Source organism: Aphelocoma coerulescens, chromosome 26 (assembly GCF_041296385.1).
Source record: "Aphelocoma coerulescens isolate FSJ_1873_10779 chromosome 26, UR_Acoe_1.0, whole genome shotgun sequence".
Taxonomy (NCBI): domain Eukaryota; kingdom Metazoa; phylum Chordata; class Aves; order Passeriformes; family Corvidae; genus Aphelocoma; species Aphelocoma coerulescens.
Window position 1 is genome coordinate 4,304,933 of NC_091039.1, and position 17,456 is coordinate 4,322,388.

General features: G+C 57.1%; 3 protein-coding genes across 4 annotated transcripts; 1 reads left to right on the forward strand and 2 right to left on the reverse strand.

The window, feature by feature from the left end:
- Nucleotides 1-16: 16 nt before the first annotated feature.
- LHFPL5 (LHFPL tetraspan subfamily member 5) lies at nt 17-5,718 on the reverse strand. Of its 2 annotated transcripts, XM_068995919.1 has the most exons (5): nt 5,441-5,717; nt 5,252-5,359; nt 1,708-1,944; nt 1,361-1,393; nt 17-1,107 (listed from the first exon to the last, which is right to left on the reverse strand). In XM_068995919.1, the coding sequence occupies exons 1-4, from the start codon at nt 5,661-5,663 to the stop codon at nt 1,377-1,379; spliced, it is 585 nt and encodes a 194-aa protein (XP_068852020.1). In that variant the 5' UTR covers nt 5,664-5,717; the 3' UTR covers nt 17-1,107; nt 1,361-1,376. The 2 variants fall into 2 exon arrangements, with proteins under 2 accessions (XP_068852020.1, XP_068852019.1); XM_068995918.1 differs by having other exon boundaries at nt 5,252-5,718.
- A 268-nt stretch (nt 5,719-5,986) lies between these two features.
- Nucleotides 5,987-8,627, forward strand: CLPS (colipase). Its single transcript, XM_068995920.1, has 3 exons — nt 5,987-7,671; nt 8,159-8,281; nt 8,362-8,627. Exons 1-3 carry the CDS (start codon nt 7,576-7,578, stop codon nt 8,497-8,499), a joined length of 357 nt encoding a protein of 118 aa, XP_068852021.1. The 5' UTR covers nt 5,987-7,575; the 3' UTR covers nt 8,500-8,627.
- A 128-nt stretch (nt 8,628-8,755) lies between these two features.
- Nucleotides 8,756-12,374, reverse strand: LOC138098970 (uncharacterized). Its single transcript, XM_068995917.1, has 3 exons — nt 11,131-12,374; nt 9,824-9,895; nt 8,756-9,678 (listed from the first exon to the last, which is right to left on the reverse strand). The coding sequence occupies exons 1-3, from the start codon at nt 11,302-11,304 to the stop codon at nt 8,965-8,967; spliced, it is 960 nt and encodes a 319-aa protein (XP_068852018.1). The 5' UTR covers nt 11,305-12,374; the 3' UTR covers nt 8,756-8,964.
- Between the last annotated feature and the right edge of the window lie 5,082 nt (nt 12,375-17,456).

The following is a 17,456-nucleotide window of genomic DNA, read 5'->3' on the forward strand; positions in this document are numbered from 1 at the left end:
TTAATAACTGAGCCCTAGTCTTCATACATTCCCCTTATAATTCTGAGTCAGGGGCTCAGGGATGGGATTTGTTTCACTAGTGAACACTCAGTTTTTGTTTCCAGAATGAGGTAGGTAAAGATTTTGTTGCTGGTATTGTGATCCATTTTAAAAAGGAGAAGAGTGAAAAATAGGACAACTCTGCTGGAATTTTTCCATTCTAAAGTATGTTTTTCTTCAAGTCTGTCATACCTCTGCTGTCTTATCTAGCCAAAAGTCTCAATAAAACCTTCCCAAACATTTTTTTAGAGGGAAGCCTAAAACTGGAAGGTATTTGTTAGAACTGAACTGAATTGACTGCTGCAGGAACCAGTAATTTACAGCAAGTAAAAATGAAAATTATAATGGAGGCTGATTTTGGGTCCTGACCAGGTAAGAACTGCTTTGTCCTCTGCAAAAATGGGCTGTGCCAAGGCCTGCCATGGATGGATGCTGGATGGGAGATGATGGGTAAATCAGATTAACTGGGTGATGCAGGGAGTTGATGCTGACTGGAACCTGCTGCTGTGCTTTGCGGGTGCTGTTCCAGGCCTGCTGCAGCCCAGCATGCTGGTTTCTGGTTTTGTTGTTTGGTTTTCTTTTTTTCCCAGAAAAGTGCCCTTTTCCAGAGGTTGTGTTGGGTTATTGTTGCCCAGAGCAGGAAACTGATTCATGGCTGAGCTGGGAATTGGCCTGTCATGGTATTTTTCCAGTAAAAGGGCAGCCTGGGACATGGCAGATGTTTTCCTCTGCCCTCAGGAGACGAGCACAAAATCCAAAACACTAATGTTTTGGTGGTGTTTTTTTTAATTCATAAGTAATTTCCTCGAAAGAAAGGTGTACAAACCCTCCAAAAGCAGAAAATTGCCATCCTTCCCCTCTTGTCCCTCTTGCTGATGGACTCAGAAAAACTCTTATGTCCATTTTGGGCTCTTCCAACCAAATAAGCTCCACAAGAGCTGTGAGCCAAGAGCAGCCCCATGGGTGAGGAAAACAGCTGCAGAAAATCCACAGAATTTGGTAAGTTTAGGCTTCCTAGAAGAGTCACTTCAAAGAAAAGGGCTGATGGAAGAAGAGCTCTGGATGTCCCTGGGAACAGAAAGAGTAAGTCAGCTGTTGGGAGATGGAGTATGGCTTCAAATTTTATGCTTGTTTTGTTTTGCACAATGCTTTGTGCTTTCCCAGTTTTGGGAGGCAAAGCAAAGACTATTTCCTCTAACCACAAATAAAAACAATGTGACTCCAGCACCAAAATCAGCTGTCAGTCCTTTGGTAATCAGAATACAACAGTGACATAGTGGATGCTGGGAATATAAAAAAATCGGTGTGGGTTATCACTTACATGGTGATCAGCTCTGTCAGTCGTTTCCCTCTTCTGTAAAAACAAAAAGAGAATTGCAGAGTTAATATGTAAAACTGAAAGCATTGGGTGTGTTTTGCAGGTTTGTTTTCAAAAAGGAGTATCTTTAAAACAGGATGAGGAGAAAGCCCCAGAGACTTGGGAAAGGTAATCTGGGTGAATTTGGGCTCCTGCCTTGTTCTCCATCAATTTTCTGTCTGCTGCTGGCTCCATCCCTACAGAGCAGCGTGTGACTTTGGCAGGGAGGAAGCCACCCACCATCCACCCAAACAACAGCAGTGACCTGCGGGGCTGCAACGCTGCAGTCAGAGTGTTCTCTCTGCACTCACCTTTCTCCTCCACCTTGAAATCCGAGGGGAGGAGGTTGTCCTGCCGGTTGCCCAGCACAAAGGCCAGGAATGAGAGGATGAGGGCGTCGAGGATGCCGATGATGCACAGGATGTAGGCCCAGCGCACGGTGCAGGCGCCCAGCGTGTATTTGTCTGTTTTGTCCCCACACATTCGCCTCACCTCGCTCGAGTCCCAGCCATCAGGGTAGATCAGGCAGCCGATCATCAGCCCAGTAGCTGCAGGGAGAGGGGGACATTAGTGCCCACCAGCTGCTGCTGAGCTGATACTGACGCCTAAGATTTTTAGCTTTTTATATATTTTTTAGCTTTTTATATATTTTTTATATATTTTATAAAAAAATATATATTTTATATATTTTTTAATATATTTGTAGCTTTGTAGATTGCTAAGCATGGCTGTAGCTTCTACTATTTCTCCTTTCTTTACTACATTTAGGAATAATAAGCTAACCTTATAAACACATTCCTAAAAATGGTTTAGTCTTATTCCAAGAAGAGAACCAGCTACAATGACATTCTGTTTTCCAACCAGAACCTGGAGCAGACATAACAGAAGTGGGGCAAAAGAAACCTCTAGACTGCTTCCAGTGGGTCAGTGTGGCAGCTGGTGTGGGGTCTGTAGCTCAAACCCAGGGAGCCCTGACCAGTCCAGAGAGATGGTCCTGTGAGGAACCGTCTCCCAGGGCCCGTGCAGCTTTCCCTCAGCCACTGGAGTGCCTTCACAGAGAGGTGCCTGTTTCAGCAAGCTAACAGCTCTTTAGTGATTTTCAGCTAGTGCTTTCAGCTCTTGCTCTGTGAGGCAATCTCCAGGCCAGACCAGGAAAGAGAGACAAGAGGCCCGTGTGCCATTCCTGCATAAGTGGCTTTATTGTCCTGCACCTGCGAAAGGTGACCAGTGACAGGCTCACTCTCCCGACTGAGCTAGCCAGGCTTCTTTTATGGGGATACAGAGGTGGGTGTGAGAGGGTAAAAGCCAATGGGTTACAAAGGATCTACATAGGGTCTCCAAGAGGATCGTGGTTCTGTGTCCTCTCTCACCATAACCGAAAGTGCTGCCTTTTCCAAGGGGATTCTGCTGGGAGCTTGTACAATCTCTTTATCAGCAGGCCTCCCTCCAGGGCAGGGCCTGGGCATAACCCACAGCTCAAGACCCCAGGAATTATTACCTAACCAACTAACCTTTTAATTGGACAGTATATGATAAGTATACTAATTGATTAACCTTATAAAAATTAAAATTACTGTACCATGTGTGATTTTTGTTGTGTACCTGAAGGCTTTCAACTAAAGGCTTGCTTTTATATTCACTCCAGTTGGAAAGATCTATTCTGTTTTCCAGGCATCAATACTGAAGAGGAGAGAGCAGCTGGAGGAGCAAACATCATGCTACAAACACACCAGGTACCACAGACTCATCCCTTGAAAGGCCCTGTGGTTGCTCATTCCCGTGGGCTCTGCTCCACAGGCAGGGAGGAGCAGGATCCAGGCTGTGCTGCCTCCCCACAGTCAAGGATGTGCTGTACCAGCATCCCTCATCACGGCGTTGCCTGGGCAACATCTCTCCTGCCTCTGCACGGAGCTCTGGCTGTGTCACTCCAAGGAAATACTTTCTCCAAGCAAAACTGCAGAGGGTTTAGTCTGTGCAAGATGGAGAACCTGGCTAGAGCCTTGCAGCCGATTCCAGCTTAGGGTTTGCTAAGGTAGAGCTGCCGTCAGCATCAGCTTTGCAGGCAGATTAATTCTGCTTGTTCAGCTGTGGTGGTTCCAGCACCAGCTCCTCCTGTGACTACTCTCAGAGCTCACACACAACCTCGAGAGCTGCTCCAGCCTGGCCACGGGGTCCCCAGCACCTCACCTTTGCAGCTTTGCCATGGCATCTGCAACAACCTCGGTGCCAGCAGGTTGCTGAAGGGTGGCTCATGCCCCAAAATCTCTGAAGTGCCTTTTTGCCCCCTTCAGAGAAATTGTATTTACTGGACAAGAACAATGACCAGGCTTGGGATGAGTTCATCTGCGAGGTTCTGGGACATGATTAAGAAAAACTCTTCACATCCTCCATTCTTACCTTGGTGCAGAGCATGGAAGTAACTGGTGCAGATGTGAGGCAGTCCCTGACTCCTCTCACACAAGAAATAACCCCATGGTGGGAGCTCTGGACAAGCAGATGTTTGTCCCTCCCCTCGTGGACATCTGCAGCCTCCTGAAATGCACCTTGCCCCACACCAGTGCCTCTTCTCTGCCACAGGGTGCTCAGCAAATCAGAAACCCCTTTTGGGGCAGCTGTCTTGTCCTTTGCCAACGTTTTCTTTTTCCTTGGCTTGGGGACAAGCAAGCAGCAAGGTGCACAGGCAGCGTCCTTGGTCTGCAGAGAGGATTCCTCTTAATGGAAAAGCAGTAGGTTTATTCTGTATTTAATTAATCTTCCCTGTAACTAACCAAGATGAATTGCACAGAGGAATGGGGAAGCGGGAAAGAAATAATTTCTGTGAAAATGCACCCTGGTGCAGAGCAAAGGCCAGGAAATTGATCCTCTCTTAGCCTGCCCACTTTTTAAAATAATTCCTAAAATGCAGCAGTACCTGTCCATCTGGCCAGAACTGCCTGTGACCATTTCCTCTTCCCCCATTCGGAACAACAACAAAAAAAGTAAAAACCCCAACTACCACAGCAAAGCCTTTCCCTGCTCCAGCTCCCCAGGAGGCTGAGCTGCCCCAAGCTCCTTATCTAAATCTTTGCTTGAGCTCGATTCTTTAGCTGGGAACTGAAGAAACCCCGATGCCACCTCCCACGGGGTGTCAGTGGGGGCTGTGGCCAGGGCTCGCATGAATGATTCAGGAGCAGCAAAGCGCTGGGTTGCCTTTCAGCTGAGGCTCTGATCAAACACAGGAGTTGGGTTACCAGGTGTCTCAAGTGCCTTGGGACAGAGATGGGGAAAGCTGGAGATCCACCGGGATGAGCAGAAACGTAATAAAATGAGAGTGGTGGTACCAAATCAGTCAGTCAGTCCCCTCCTCGTGTTTCATCTTCCTCGTCTATAATTCCCTTAGCTCAGGGAGTTACTACAATGGCCCAGCAAGCGTCATCACCGTCTCCCTGCTTAATTCCGGCAGGATTCCAGACACAGCAGAGCGCTCTGTGGCCTGGGTTTTTTGTTTGTTTTTTTTTTTTTTTTTTTTTTTTGTGCTCTCGAACTGATCCTCTGAAGCCTCCCTGCAGCTGAGCAGGAGCAGTGGCGCTGGGAGAAGTGGGGTAAGTGGGGCCACGAGGTTTGGCAGCAGCAGCACCCGGGGAAGCATCAGCCGACAGGCGGTGAGTCTGCTGCGTCTCAGCTGCTCTGGAAGGAGTCTTTTACTAAAAACTCCCCACTGGTAACCAGTAAGGGGGAGCAAAGGACATGGAGGTGACACTGGTGTCTCTTAACTGACCACCCCACCCCCCCCAGCAGAGTCGAGGGCAGAAAGGGAAAAGGGTCGGCTCACGGGCAGCCCCCCCGCGCCCCGTGCATCTCCCCAGCGCTGCTCACCCGCTGCCAGCTGCATCCAGGCACAGACTTTGTAGACGGTGGCTGCGTTGCAGAAGAAGAAGAGGCTGAAGCAGAGGATGGTGCCGATGATGAGGAAGGTGGAGATGCCTACGAAGAACATGGCAGTTTTGAAGGCACTGGAGGGGATGGTGCCGAAGTCCAGGGGGCTGCCCTTGCAGATGAGCTCACCGGTGAGCGCGTTGCCGATGCAGTAGGAGAAGAGGCCGAAGTAGCCGGCCTGCGGCGTGTCGATGCTGTCGCCGATCCAGTAGGGCTGGATGAAGGTCACCACCATCAGGATGGAGAAGCAGAGCGTGAAGAGGGCCCAGAGCACCCCCATGGCCCGCGCATTCCGCACGTAGTTGGTGTGGTAGATCCGGGCCGCCTCCTGCGCCGGCAGCAGCTTGGACATGGCGGGGGCAGCGGCCCCGGACCCGCTCCGGCCCCGGCCCCGGCCCCGGCCCCGGCCCCGCTCCGGCCCCGCTCCGGCCCCGCTCCGGCCCCGCTCCCGGGGTGCCCGCTCCGGCCCCGCTCCGGCCCCGCTCCCGGGGTGCCCGCTCCGGCCCCGCCCGGCGGCCGCGGGGGCAGCGGGAGGCTCCGGCACCGGCTCCGGCACCGGGACCGCCCCGGGGGGCGGTGGCGAGACCTCCTCCCACCCTCGCCCAGCCGGGGGGGACTCGGGAAGAGCAGGGGCGGGCGCGGGAGGAGGCGGGCGGTGCCTTTCGGGATGTGCTCCCTGAACGAGCCCCGAGGATGTGCCCCTCTGTCCCTGGGATGCTCTCACGGGATGCACCCTTAGCCTCCTTCACGCACCCTGGGATAATCCAAATACCCCCAATGTGCACCCCGTGGTGTGCCCTGGGAGGCACCCTGTGCTCCTGGGCTGTACCCTAGAGTGCCCCTGTGCCCTGCAATGCCCTCAGGAGTGCGCTCTGTCCCCTGCTGTGCCCCCAGTAACGTGCTGTGTGCCCCGGGATGTGCCATGCACACCTGGGATGTGCGTCAGGATGTGCCTGGGCTGCACCGTGCACCCCTGGGTGTGTCCCAGGATGTGCCACATCCCCCGAGATGCGTGTTGGGATGAGACCCAGGATGTGTCTTGACCCCCAGCGTGTGCCCCAGAATGTGCCTGGGGCTGTGCCATGACCCCCAGGATCCCACCAGGCTCTGCTGTGCGCCCTGGGATGTGTCCCAAATTCTGTGTTCCCTCGGCTGCTCCGCTCTGCCCTCCCAGCCAGTGTCACCAGGGTCTTCCCACACTGGTGAGGAGTATGAAGGGTGCTGTCTCATTGGGGTGGTGGGCTGCAGGCTGGGAGGGGACTGTCCCCACAGCTCCACTTCAGAAAGGGAAATGGCTCATCCTGCCAGCCTGACACACCGGGTTGTCAGCCAGCACCTGGGCAGGGCCAGGTCTCTGCCCAAGCCCCATGTCCCCATGTCCTGCTGCCAGAGGAGCATAGGCAACCCCAGAGGGCTGCAGACACTTGTGTCCACCTTGGGACCTCTCTCCAGGAGCCACATCTGCCCTGCATCCTGAGTGACCACACAGGTTCAGCTCCTGTCATGGGGACTGTGTGTGACAGTCACCCCGCAGCCAGTGCCAGCCTCAGCATCACTCCTGTGGCTGTCAAAGGCCAGGGCTGCATGGCCATTAATCATGTCCAAGCCACTGTGGGCATGAAAAGCTGTGCCGTTCCCAGGGCTGCTTTCCTTTCATCAGCCACACCCCCCAAGCACTGAAACACAGAGCAAATACTTGGCGGGGCAAGCTGAAGTGCTGGCCCTTGGGCTGGGGAGCCTGGTGGGCTCTGGATCCTCACAGGGGGCTGTGCTATCCTGCACAATATGAGCTTTCTCCAGCAGGGTTCTTGGTGTCCATGATCCCACCGTTTGAGCGATGGAGGATCTGGTGGCTTTCCCATGGAACAGAGCTCCTGCCGTGGCAACCAGCCCTCACTTTGCCCGTGAACCCAGCAGCACCCAGCAAGGAGGGCGTTCCAGAGAACTCCAGCTCCACGACCCTCTGCTGCCAGGGGGAAGCAGAGGAGGAAGGACGAGAAGCACAGCAGTGCCATTATTTTGTGTTCCCTTTGGCCAAAGGAGCTGCCAAAGGGCAGGTTGACACCACCAGTGGGGGACAGTCACCTGGGAGCAGGACCTGGAAGCACTGGCTGCCCAGGCATCGCTGTTTCCTTGCCCTGGGCAGTGCAGCAGTGCCCCAATGCCACGAGTTGAGGTGTGATAGGAGCAGCCAGGTCAGCTGATGGAGACCGCGGCTATAAAACACCTGCTGGCCCCATGGCAGAGCCACAAACGAGCCCACCATGGCCAACGTGCTGCCTGCCTGCCTGCTCCTGGCCCTACTGCTCCTGGCTCCAGCCCTGTCAGCACAGCACGAGCGAGGGCTCATCTTCAACTTGGTAAGAGGAGACCCTGTCCTTGGCACAGGACCCTCCAGCTGCTGCAAGGGACACGCAGTGTGTGGAGGGTTGGAGGGGTCTGGTGGGTTTTCTGGTGTTGTGAGGGAATTTGGAGCCTGGGAAATCAGCTCTATAAAGGGACAGGAAAGACAGAAAGGGGATCAGACTGAAGCTCTCAGCTGCCTGAGCCAGCCAGGACCCCCACCCTGGATGGCTCACAGGGACTGGGGAGGGGAGATGTCTTCCCTGTGGTGTCTCAGCCCTACTCCCGTGAGTCCAGCAAAAAACACCTCTTTGGTGGGTGGTATTTTGGGCCAGACTGAGGAAACACTGCAGAGAGGGAGGCTGGGGCATGTGGGCAGTGGTGCCGAGCTGAAAGGCAGAGCTCGTGTTCAACACCCACCCAAACCCCTTGGGCTCACAGCTAGGGGGAGATCGAAGGGGAACAGAGAGGGACCTGGTGCTCAGGCCCTGCCTTGTGCTGCAGGACATCGGGGAGCTGTGCCTGCAGAGTGCCCAGTGCAAGAGCGGCTGCTGCCACCGCGTCAACGGCCTCAGCCTGGCCCGATGTGCTCCGCAGGCAGCTGAGTTCCAGGAGTGCTCCCCAAAGGTAGGTGCTTCCCTGCTCCCAGGGCTGGGCGAGGATGGGGGCATGTCCCCCACACTGCACTGTGCCCTTGTTCCCTGCAGAGCATCTATGGGGTCTACTACAAGTGTCCGTGTGAGAGAGGCTTGACCTGTGACGCCGATAAAACCATCGTGGGCTCCATCACCAACAGCGACTTCGGTGTCTGCAGGGACCCCCAGGACTCCTACAGGCGGCGGTGAAGAGAGACCCCCCCCCCCCGTGCCCCTCTGTGCTGTGCCTGCCACCGTGTCTCTCCCCCTCTCCAGGGATTCCTGGATCCGGCTGTGGGAGAATTTGAGTAAAGAGCAGCTTCTGCCAAGCTGCAAGGTGGCTTTTTCACTCGACCCAGGACGGGGACGGCAGGGCCAGAAGGTCCGGGAAAAAACCACATGGGCATGATGGCTTTACCTATATGTGTGTGCAATCCTACAATAATCTGGGCTAGGCCAGCAGTAAGCCATGGGCTGAGCTCTGCTCAAGGGGAGTTTTAAAAAGGGGATGCTGGGGAGGGGAAGATGCAGCAGCCCCAGGATCTGAGGGAGCCACCTGGGTTGTGCTTGACTTGGTTTATTTCCTGCTGTGGCTGTTCTGGTTGGAAACATTTCATAGAAAGGGTTTCTTGCCGGGAAAGAGGGACTTGGAGGTGGTGTTGAAGCTGTGGGTGCTCAGGGTGCTTGGTGGTTGTGTCCACCTCTGTATTGCCACACTGCAGGCTCTGGTTGACCATCGAGCTGGGAGCTGGACCTCCTCCTCAGGGTGGGCAGATGTGGCTCAGCCAAGTGGGAGCCCCCCCTGCAAAGAACCCTGTGCAGGCAGCAGCTGTGTGTGCCATGGGACCCCCTTGTGCAACACCTCCACCAGCATCTTGTAGACCACCTCCTCAGGCTGCAAGATGTGCAGGAGCTTTGGGAATTCGGGATGGACCTGGAGAGTGATGGTGCTGGAAGCAGCCCTGGCTGGCAGCAAGGTCCCAATCCCCTCAGCCCTGCCCTCAGCAGAGCTGTGCCCTGGGCAGGGTGGGCTGCAGGGTGTGATGCCCAGCTCAGGGTCAGCATTTTGGGCATGGAGAGGGAGCACAGATGTACCACAGCACGGTGAGGAACAGGAAGTACCTGTCTGACAGAGCAGTGGAAGCAGCAGGAGATGAGGGGATCATCGGAGAGGTGCTTGGCTTCTCCAGTGCAGACTTCACCCCATGGTTTTCTATCCCTGGGGCAGAGCAAGAACCAGGCACCCACAGTGCCACTTCCCACTGCCCCGAGGGCTCTGCACCAGATGGGGAGGCCACGAAGACTGGGAGCCATCCCTGGCAACTGAGAAGGTGCTGCAGGAAACTTTCTTTTCAGGGCAAGGGTGACTGGCAGCTTGAGCATCTGCACCTTCAGAAACACCAGGGACACATCTGGGAGGGTGGCACAGCTTCGGGGAGTCCCCATTGCTGAAGGGAACATGGGGAGCAATGTGGGGACCTGCTGGCCCCTGCAAGTCTGGCTCAGAGGAGCTGCAAGAGGAGAAAATTCTGACCTGGAATTTAGTTTTAAGCTTGTGGTGGGCAGTGAAAGTCTGGAGGGTCTTGTTCTCATTGTCGTGGTGGTCCTGGCAAGAGGCTACCAGATTAATGTCCTCACTGGTGCAGGATGAGGTGTGGGGTAAGGGGTAGATGGGGATGGGGGCAGGGACAGCAGCCCCTCTCCTCCAGCAAACAGCCAGCCCCAGGCAGAGCGAGGGGAGGGGAACACGGGACACAGGGTCTGTCACAGGGTCCTCAGCCCCACACGCTGTTCCACACCAGTGGGAAGCACCCCGGAGAGGCTGGGACACACACCGGGGATCCTGAGAGCCCTGCCTGCCCAGGGCCGGCCTCGTCCGGGGCTTTGTGTTCTTGGCAGGAGCAGGATGTGAGCAACGCCCAGCCCCGGCCGTGCCGGGACCGGCAGAGGGCAGCGGCACCGTGCCCACAGCCCGGGGACCCCAGCGCAGCCGCGATCCCCCTACCCAGGGGCAGCGCAGCCTTGGGGGTCCCTGAAATGCCCCCGACCCTGACACTCTGAGTCCTGCAGCGGGAGTCCCCCTGGAAGGAGGGGGATTGATATTGGCGTGGGGGGCAGGCTGGGCTAATCTCTGGTGTGTTTGATGGGGGGATTTTGTGGTGTCCCCATTTTTGTGGTGTCCCTACGCTGGCAGAAGGAGGATGGGGGCACCAGAGAGGTGGGAAGGGGGTGGCTGTGCTGAGGTAGGGGATGCATAACCCCCCCGCCCCATCTCAGCCCTGTATTTACTGGTGAAGCCGCGGCTTTATTTTGGCAGCTCTCGGCTGGTAAATATTGGCTTAAACCGAAAACCAGACGCCTGATTCACGACGTCTTAACAAACACAGGAAGGGGCCCCTGGCGCGTGTGGGGTGCTGCCAGCCCTGGGGACAGGGGGACCCCCCGGCAGGGCGGGGGTGGCTTCAGCTGCAAAGCGCGGTGCGAGCAGCGCATCCTTGTGCAGGCAGGCTCTGCTGCAGCGAGGCTCCCCGTGGGGACACGTGGGGGAAGGAGGGGTACAAGCATTGGGGTGCCCCTTCCTCCTCCCCTGCTCTGCACGGGGGTCTCCCTGCTTGGTTAAAAAGCAGCGAGGAAGAGGAGACGGGAGGGACGTTGGGGCGGAGGGCAGCCCAAGACCCTCCCCAGCCTCACCCCATCACCAGGAGTTCCCCCAGTGTCCCAGCCCATCCCCTCCTGGTCACCCAAGGGGTGTCCCGCTTACCAGGGGGGTGTGTGAAACATCTCCCCCCCCCCCCCCCCGAGTGCCCCCCTCACCCCCCCGCCCGCCCTGGCCGTTGTTACCCGAGGGTACAGGATGTTCTCACTCAGCCGAGCTCCCGCTCCCCAACCTCTCCCCGCCTCTCCCCCCCTTTCCGCCAGCCCTCGGCCTTCACCTCTCCTCCTCTGCTCTGCTTTAACCCTTTTTTTTGCCCCCAAACACCGCCGTTTCCTCTTCTTCTTTTTCTCCTTCTTCATTTCTTTTTAATTTCTGCTCAGGTGCACTGGAACTCCCTCTCTGCCCGTTCCAGGGTGTCCCTGCACCCCCAACTCGCTGCAGCTCCAGTGGGGTGCCCACTCAATGCCCAACTTTGCAGGCAACCCCAGCAAAGTCACCCCACTCCCAGCCTTGCAAAACACTCCAAGGCAGAAGCGTTTGTGTGTGTCTGGGGCAGGGTGTTGGGTGTTTGCTCCTGCAGCCTTCGCCCTGTGGGCAGAGAGGCTGCCAGCTCCAGGAGGGGGGAATATTTTTTTCGGGGGGGAGGTTGCTGAGCTTCCCCTCTCCCCCAGGGTGAAAAGGACAGGAAGCAGCCCCACAGCTCCAGCTTAGGGCAGCGATTTCAGCGGGGGAAGACCCCCGGGCACAACTTAATTCACGTCCCCACACACAGCACACGCAGTTTGCTGCAGACTGGGGTGATGATGGGCCTGATCCTGCAGCAGGGTCAGAGGGGCTCCTGAGGGTTGGGCTGGGGGCCACAGGGGATGCTTTGGGGCAGGCTTGGGCTGCTTGTGGTTGAGGGGTTGCCCAGAGGCATCCGGGAGTGCACAGAGGTGTTTGGGGGTGCACAGAGGCCCCTGGGGCTCCCTGCCTGCTCTTGGCTCTGGGGTTTGTTCCCCCCCATAAGCCTTTACCCCGCAGTGGTGGTCAGAACATGGAAAGGACAGCCAGGGGGGCAGTAGCCATTCTCAGGGTGTCCCTTGGCCAAGGCAGGATCCAGAGGGATGAAGCACATTCTTGCAGGGTGTGGGGCATCCCAGCCAGCATCAGGGACTTGGGGAATCCCAAATCATCAGGGAGATGCCCCAGTCTGCCCCCACCACCCTCTGCTGACCTGGGACACCTCAAGCTGTGCCTGCAGCAGCAAAAACCCCATGGCACCTCCAAATCATGGGGCACAATGGGGTGCAGGGATGTGGGGACCTGATCCTGTGACTTAGGCTTTTCCTAAATCTGGGCCAGATTTTCACTGTCCCAGGGAGATAGCTTTGGGATGGAGCTGGCGAGAAGCCATCCTTCAAGCTCTCTCTGGAAGAAAAGCAACCTTTCTAGCAAAAAGAAAAAAAATAAATTCATGGAAAGCTCTGGTTTGCCTCTTCTTGCCAAAACCAATTGCTGATGATTTTTCACGGCTGCTTTGGCTTTGCCTTTGCCTGTGACAGAGGGAACAATGTCAGACACACTCCTGTTTTCCCACCCTGATTTTTTTCCCTGTAGCTGGAAGAGGGGAAGGATCCAACTGAAGGACAGGGACCTGTCCTAGGCAAATAACAGCCCCAGGGGCTCCCAAATCTGGCATGAGGATCTCAGTCTTTCCTCCATCCTCAGGGCTGGTTTTGGGGCTGGAAGTGGGTTCTCTTGAAGATGGCCCCCCAGAGCAGCCGAGGGCTGAGGACTGCCCAGCTCGGGGCAGTAGTGGAAGTTGCAAATGGGACATGGGGATGCAGAAGTGGCCCTGGGAGACATCCAGGCATCCCACACACCTCCACAAGCCCCTCCCCCCCCCCGATGTTGTCCACCAGGGCACAAGTGGAAAAAATTCTCATCCTGAATAATTTGCGCTGCTGAAAGAATTAATTAGTGCAATACAGGGAGGCAGGGAGGACAAGGAGGGGATGTTGGGCTGCATCAGTCCGGGGAGAGCTCCAGGCTGGGTGCTTTGCAACAGCCAGTCTGGGGGGAAGTGCTCGCTGCAGCTGGGTTCCCCCTCAGTGGATATTTTTAGCATTAAATTCCCTGAAATGCTGACGACTGAGGGTGGGAGGGGGAGGATTCTGGGGGATACCTCCATGGCATTGATGGGGATTCACGCTGGGGAATGCTGAAAGGGTGTTGGGGGTGATGCTGGGGGGATGCAGGGGTGGAGGCCAGGGGGACCAGGGGGAGATATTGGGAGGGGTGCTGGGGGGAACAGGGGCGATGCTGGGGAGGATGCTGGGGGGGAACTGGGGGGAGCAGGGGGGGATACTGGCAGAATGCCAGGGGCGATGCTGGGGGGATATTGGGGAGGATGCCCGGAAGGAAGTGGGGGGGATGTTGGGGGGGATGCTGGCGGGGATATTGGGAGGAATGATGGGGGGGGGGATCCGGGGGGGTGCCGGAGGGATTGCCGGAAGGTGGTGCTGGGGGCCACACCGGACCCCACCAGCCAGGCTGCTCGCCGGGCCCCGGGTGGCCCTGGCCGGGTGCCCCCCCGCCGGCCCGGCGCTGAGTCAGGCTGTTCCCGGCGCTCCCGCGGCCGGTACATCGCGTCCCCACGCCGGGCGCCTGGCACCGCGCCCGCCCGGTGCAGCTCCCGGCAGGGGCACGGCCCGGTCCGGCCCCGGCGGCTCCTCCGGGCTCCCGGGCTGCGGCTCCCGGGCTGGAGAAGCTGCGACGGGGGACGAAGCCCCGGGAGCCGCCGGCGGGGCTTCGTGGGGCGCAGCCGTAGCGCTGGCCTGAGTCACGCCCTGGGCACGTCCCTGCCGGGCGTGCCCCCAACCCGGGGCTCCCTGGGCGCCCCGCAAGTGTTGGGAGACCCGGTGGGGATCTCCAGGCGTTTTTGGGCTTCCGATCCCTCTGGCAGGAGCATCTCCATGGCAGGGCACAGCCTCGCTGCTGAGCGCCCTGGGCGGGATTGAGCCCCCCCGTCGCCCCTGCGCCCAGCCCGGGGCAGAGGTGCCAGCTCGCACCCCCACCCTGACACCCCCGCTGGAGCGGGGCGGGCGGGGAGCCCCAGCCACCCCCAGCCATCCGCCCTCCCCGGCGGAGGCTGGTACAGTTCGTTACGTCCAGACCGGAATGTACTTTGTGTTAGAAGTGGCCACAAGCCAGGACGGCAAAGCCGGACTTTATTTATCCTCCCTGCTCCGGCCCCGCTGCTGCATCCTGCCCTTACTCGTGTGGGGCTGGATCTCCGGCAGGGCTGGGGGAGCCCTGGGCTCTGTCCACCTCTCTGCTGCACATTGCCACCCGGGGAAGGCAGCGATTTCCCCCATTTCCTCCGGGGGGAAAAAATCTGGGAAAATATTTGTGTCCTTTCAGCCGGTAAAAGCTGTCCCCGGTGTCTGGAAGGAAGCGGCATGAGGAAGATGGGGACGCAGGGATGGATCTAGTCCCAGTAAAGCCTCTGGAGGGAGGTGCCCCTGCCTGCTGGCTTGAGGGGTTTTTAGCAACAGGGACCGGGGTTTGGGTCACAATCTGGTAATTTATGGATTGGAAATGCACTGGGAAAGAGACGGCCCTGGCCACGCGGCAGGACAGGGCAGGATCAGGCCTGTGATGGAGCAGGGACTGCTCTGGGGGTCCCCCCATGTGCGGGGGATGCGTTGGCCCCTCTGCTGTTAAAAAGTCATGGTGGGAGCCGTGAGTCCAGGCAGAGAGGGGGAGGCTGCGGCTGCCTCGGGAGGGACCGGAGGGATTGCCCCAGGCTGGGTCTGGGCGGTCATTCCACGACTACACCCAGCGTCCCTCCCCCGGCCTTTCCGCCAGGAAGATTTCAGGGGGAGTTTCATACAGAAAGCGGTTTCCAGCTGCTCTGCATCCCCGGGGTCAAGTGTCCTCATGCCAAGCAAGTGGTCTTGCCCTACGGCCCCATCTCCCCATGTCCGCGTGTCCCCACGGTCCGTCCATTCCTGCTGGCAGTGCAGCTGCACCTACAGCCAGTGGCAAGGACACGGTGTTCTCCTGTACTCTGCCGCCTGTTGTGCAACCACAGGCTGCACCTCCCGTAAACACACAACTTCCCACGACCACTGCACCAGGCTCTTGCCACGCTGAACTCCCGGTGCCAGCGACAAACGGGGCCCTCGGAGGGGTGCACACGCCGCGGGGTGAGGGTGGGTGAAGCCACGGCATTGTCAGGCTGCAAAAAAAGCTGCTTTGATCCCCAAAATGGGCAGCGGGTAGCTGGGTTCTGGGGGGAAGGGTGGGTTTGATCCCCCCGGGAAGGGGAGCATCCCTGGCCCGGGACCATCGATTTGTGCTGCCACACACAAAAGGGAACCGAGAGAAAACCCATTTCCTCCACTCTCAGGAGGTTCACTGATGTGGCTCTTCACTGTGCAGCCAAGGTGGAGGGACTCCTCTCCTCCCCGTGCTCTCGAGGCAGATTAACGCTGGTTATTTTTAGAAGAAGAGAAGGATGAATAAAAATATCCCCTGCTTTATTTTATTTTTTTTCTCTCTCTCTTTCAGGAAAGCTGCTCTCACCTCACACAAGGTGCTCGGCAGCCAGCACGAGGCAGGGCAGGTTCCTTGGCTTTGCTCCCTGCTTCCAGACTTTCCTCAAGGCTCGCTGTCCTTTTGGGGCTGGGCTCAGGGCTGGGGCAGGACATGTGTGGCCAGCTGGAGGGCGAGGGGGAACAAGCAGTACCCCTGGCAGGCGTCACAAAGCCGAACAGGATTATTTCTGGAGCAGATTTCCTCCAGGTTGTGTTACAGGGATGGGGGTGAACGGGGCAGACCCCAGCACCGGGCAAGTGGAAGGTTTAGGACATCTCCCCACCCAAGAAAGCAGAGCGAGCTGAGGGGTCTGGCATTGGTATAGCAGTGATTTGGAAGATGTCTTTTATCCTTTAAAAAAGCAACTCTGATGCTTTCTTCCCATGTATTTTTTGGTTTTTTTTTTCCTATACAAACAAACAAATTTACCATTTTTGTAGTGCAAGGACAAACCAGGCTGAACCCTCCTCATTGCTGCCATTGGTTCCACGGGTTTTTTTCAGGGCCTTGGTGTTATCTCAGAGGCCTGGTGGAATTAAGCTGTGGGGTTTCCTGATATTGCAAACCCACTTTTTTTTTTTTTTTTTTTTTTTTTTTTTTTTTTTTTTGTAAATGAATATTTAAAGCTCTTGGAAATTTAAAGCCGGGAGGGAAATGTTTAAAACCAAAAATGTAAGATTCATCTGGGTTATTTTAGAGAGGGAAAAACTAAATGCCATGAAAACAATTTTTTTTTTCTTTTCTAAAGTGGGCTTTAATTTCACTCTGTATTTCTGATGAGTGACATCAGTGTCTAAATTACAGCTGGGGAAATCGAACTCAGCATAATGAGCAGACCTGTGAGAAAGCACCCACCAACGCAGTGCTGCCTTCAGCTTTGCCCTGAGGGTTTTATCGGATCAACAGGTGGGAATCAGCGCGCAGGTTGGGAGCTGCAGGCACTCGTTACACCACAGACCTGGTAAAAAATGACCAATTTATAAAAGCACTCGGAGATGTCCCGATTTAAATCTGCCCCAAACTTTTTTTTGCCCCTCTTGGCTCAGGAGCTGCAGCGAGCTGAACATGTATGAGCAGCGATGAGGTGTTTAATCGCAAAAGCACTGATTTCTTATCTCGGGGGGTATTTTGGGGCAGCTCTTGACAAAAAATCTTATTTCCTCCATTCCGAACTGGAACATTTCTGCGTGTTCCAGCTGTTGCTGTGTCCTCCAAACCCACATCTCTCTGTCCCCAACTATGAGGCAATTTTTCACTCTGCCGCGCGGTGTTTCCTGTAACACACCCGGAGGAGCTGGCAGGGGTTGGGGTACCCTTGGGGCGTTGCAGGGGGGCGGCCAGGGCACCTCTGGGGCTGGGGTGTCCCTGCGGGGGTTGCATGAAGCCGAGGGCTGGGGGACAGCCCGGGGACTGAGGAGCACTGCGCGTGGCCGGGGTGTTCTCGCAGCACGGCATGGAGCTGAGCCCCCGGGGCATTGCCCGGGGTCCAAACACCCCGGGGCACCTCCCAGGGCCGGGCAGTCCCCTGTCCCCTGTCCGCTGTCCCCTGTCCCCAGTCCCCTGTCCCCTGTCCCCTGTCCCCTGTCCCCTGTCCGCTGTCCCCAGTCCGCTGTCCCCTGTCCGCTGTCCCCACTTCCATGTCCCCAGTCCCCTGTCCCCTGTCCCCTGTCCCCTGTCCCCAGTCCCCTGTCCCCTGTCCCCACTCCTCTGTCCCCTGTCCCCTGTCCCCAGTCCCCTGTCCCCTGTCCGCTGTCCCCAGTCCCCTGTCCCCTGTCCCCTGTCCGCTGTCCCCTGTCCCGTCCCCACTCCCCTGTCCCCTGTCCCCTGTCCCCTGTCCCCAGTCCGCTGTCCCCAGTCCCCAGTCCCCTGTCCCCAGTCCCCTGTCCCCAGTCCCCTGTCCCCAGTCCGCTGTCCCCTGTCCGCTGTT

What these genes read in the sequence shown, in the direction of transcription:
- LHFPL5 (XM_068995918.1), bottom strand. Translation starts at nt 5,663, where the DNA reads ATGTCCAAGCTGCTGCCGGCGCAGGAGGCGGCCCGGATCTACCACACC. An exon ending in CTGGATGCAGCTGGCAGCGG is followed by an intron (nt 1,945 to 5,251) that starts GTGAGCAGCGCT and finishes CTCTCCCTGCAG; the next exon opens with CTACTGGGCTGATGATCGGC.
- CLPS (XM_068995920.1), top strand. Translation starts at nt 7,576, where the DNA reads ATGGCCAACGTGCTGCCTGCCTGCCTGCTCCTGGCCCTACTGCTCCTG. An exon ending in GAGGGCTCATCTTCAACTTG is followed by an intron (nt 7,672 to 8,158) that starts GTAAGAGGAGAC and finishes CTTGTGCTGCAG; the next exon opens with GACATCGGGGAGCTGTGCCT. An exon ending in TCCAGGAGTGCTCCCCAAAG is followed by an intron (nt 8,282 to 8,361) that starts GTAGGTGCTTCC and finishes TGTTCCCTGCAG; the next exon opens with AGCATCTATGGGGTCTACTA.
- LOC138098970 (XM_068995917.1), bottom strand. Translation starts at nt 11,304, where the DNA reads ATGAAGAAGGAGAAAAAGAAGAAGAGGAAACGGCGGTGTTTGGGGGCA. An exon ending in AGAACATCCTGTACCCTCGG is followed by an intron (nt 9,896 to 11,130) that starts GTAACAACGGCC and finishes GCCTCTTGCCAG; the next exon opens with GACCACCACGACAATGAGAA. An exon ending in AGCTTAAAACTAAATTCCAG is followed by an intron (nt 9,679 to 9,823) that starts GTCAGAATTTTC and finishes GTGTTTCTGAAG; the next exon opens with GTGCAGATGCTCAAGCTGCC.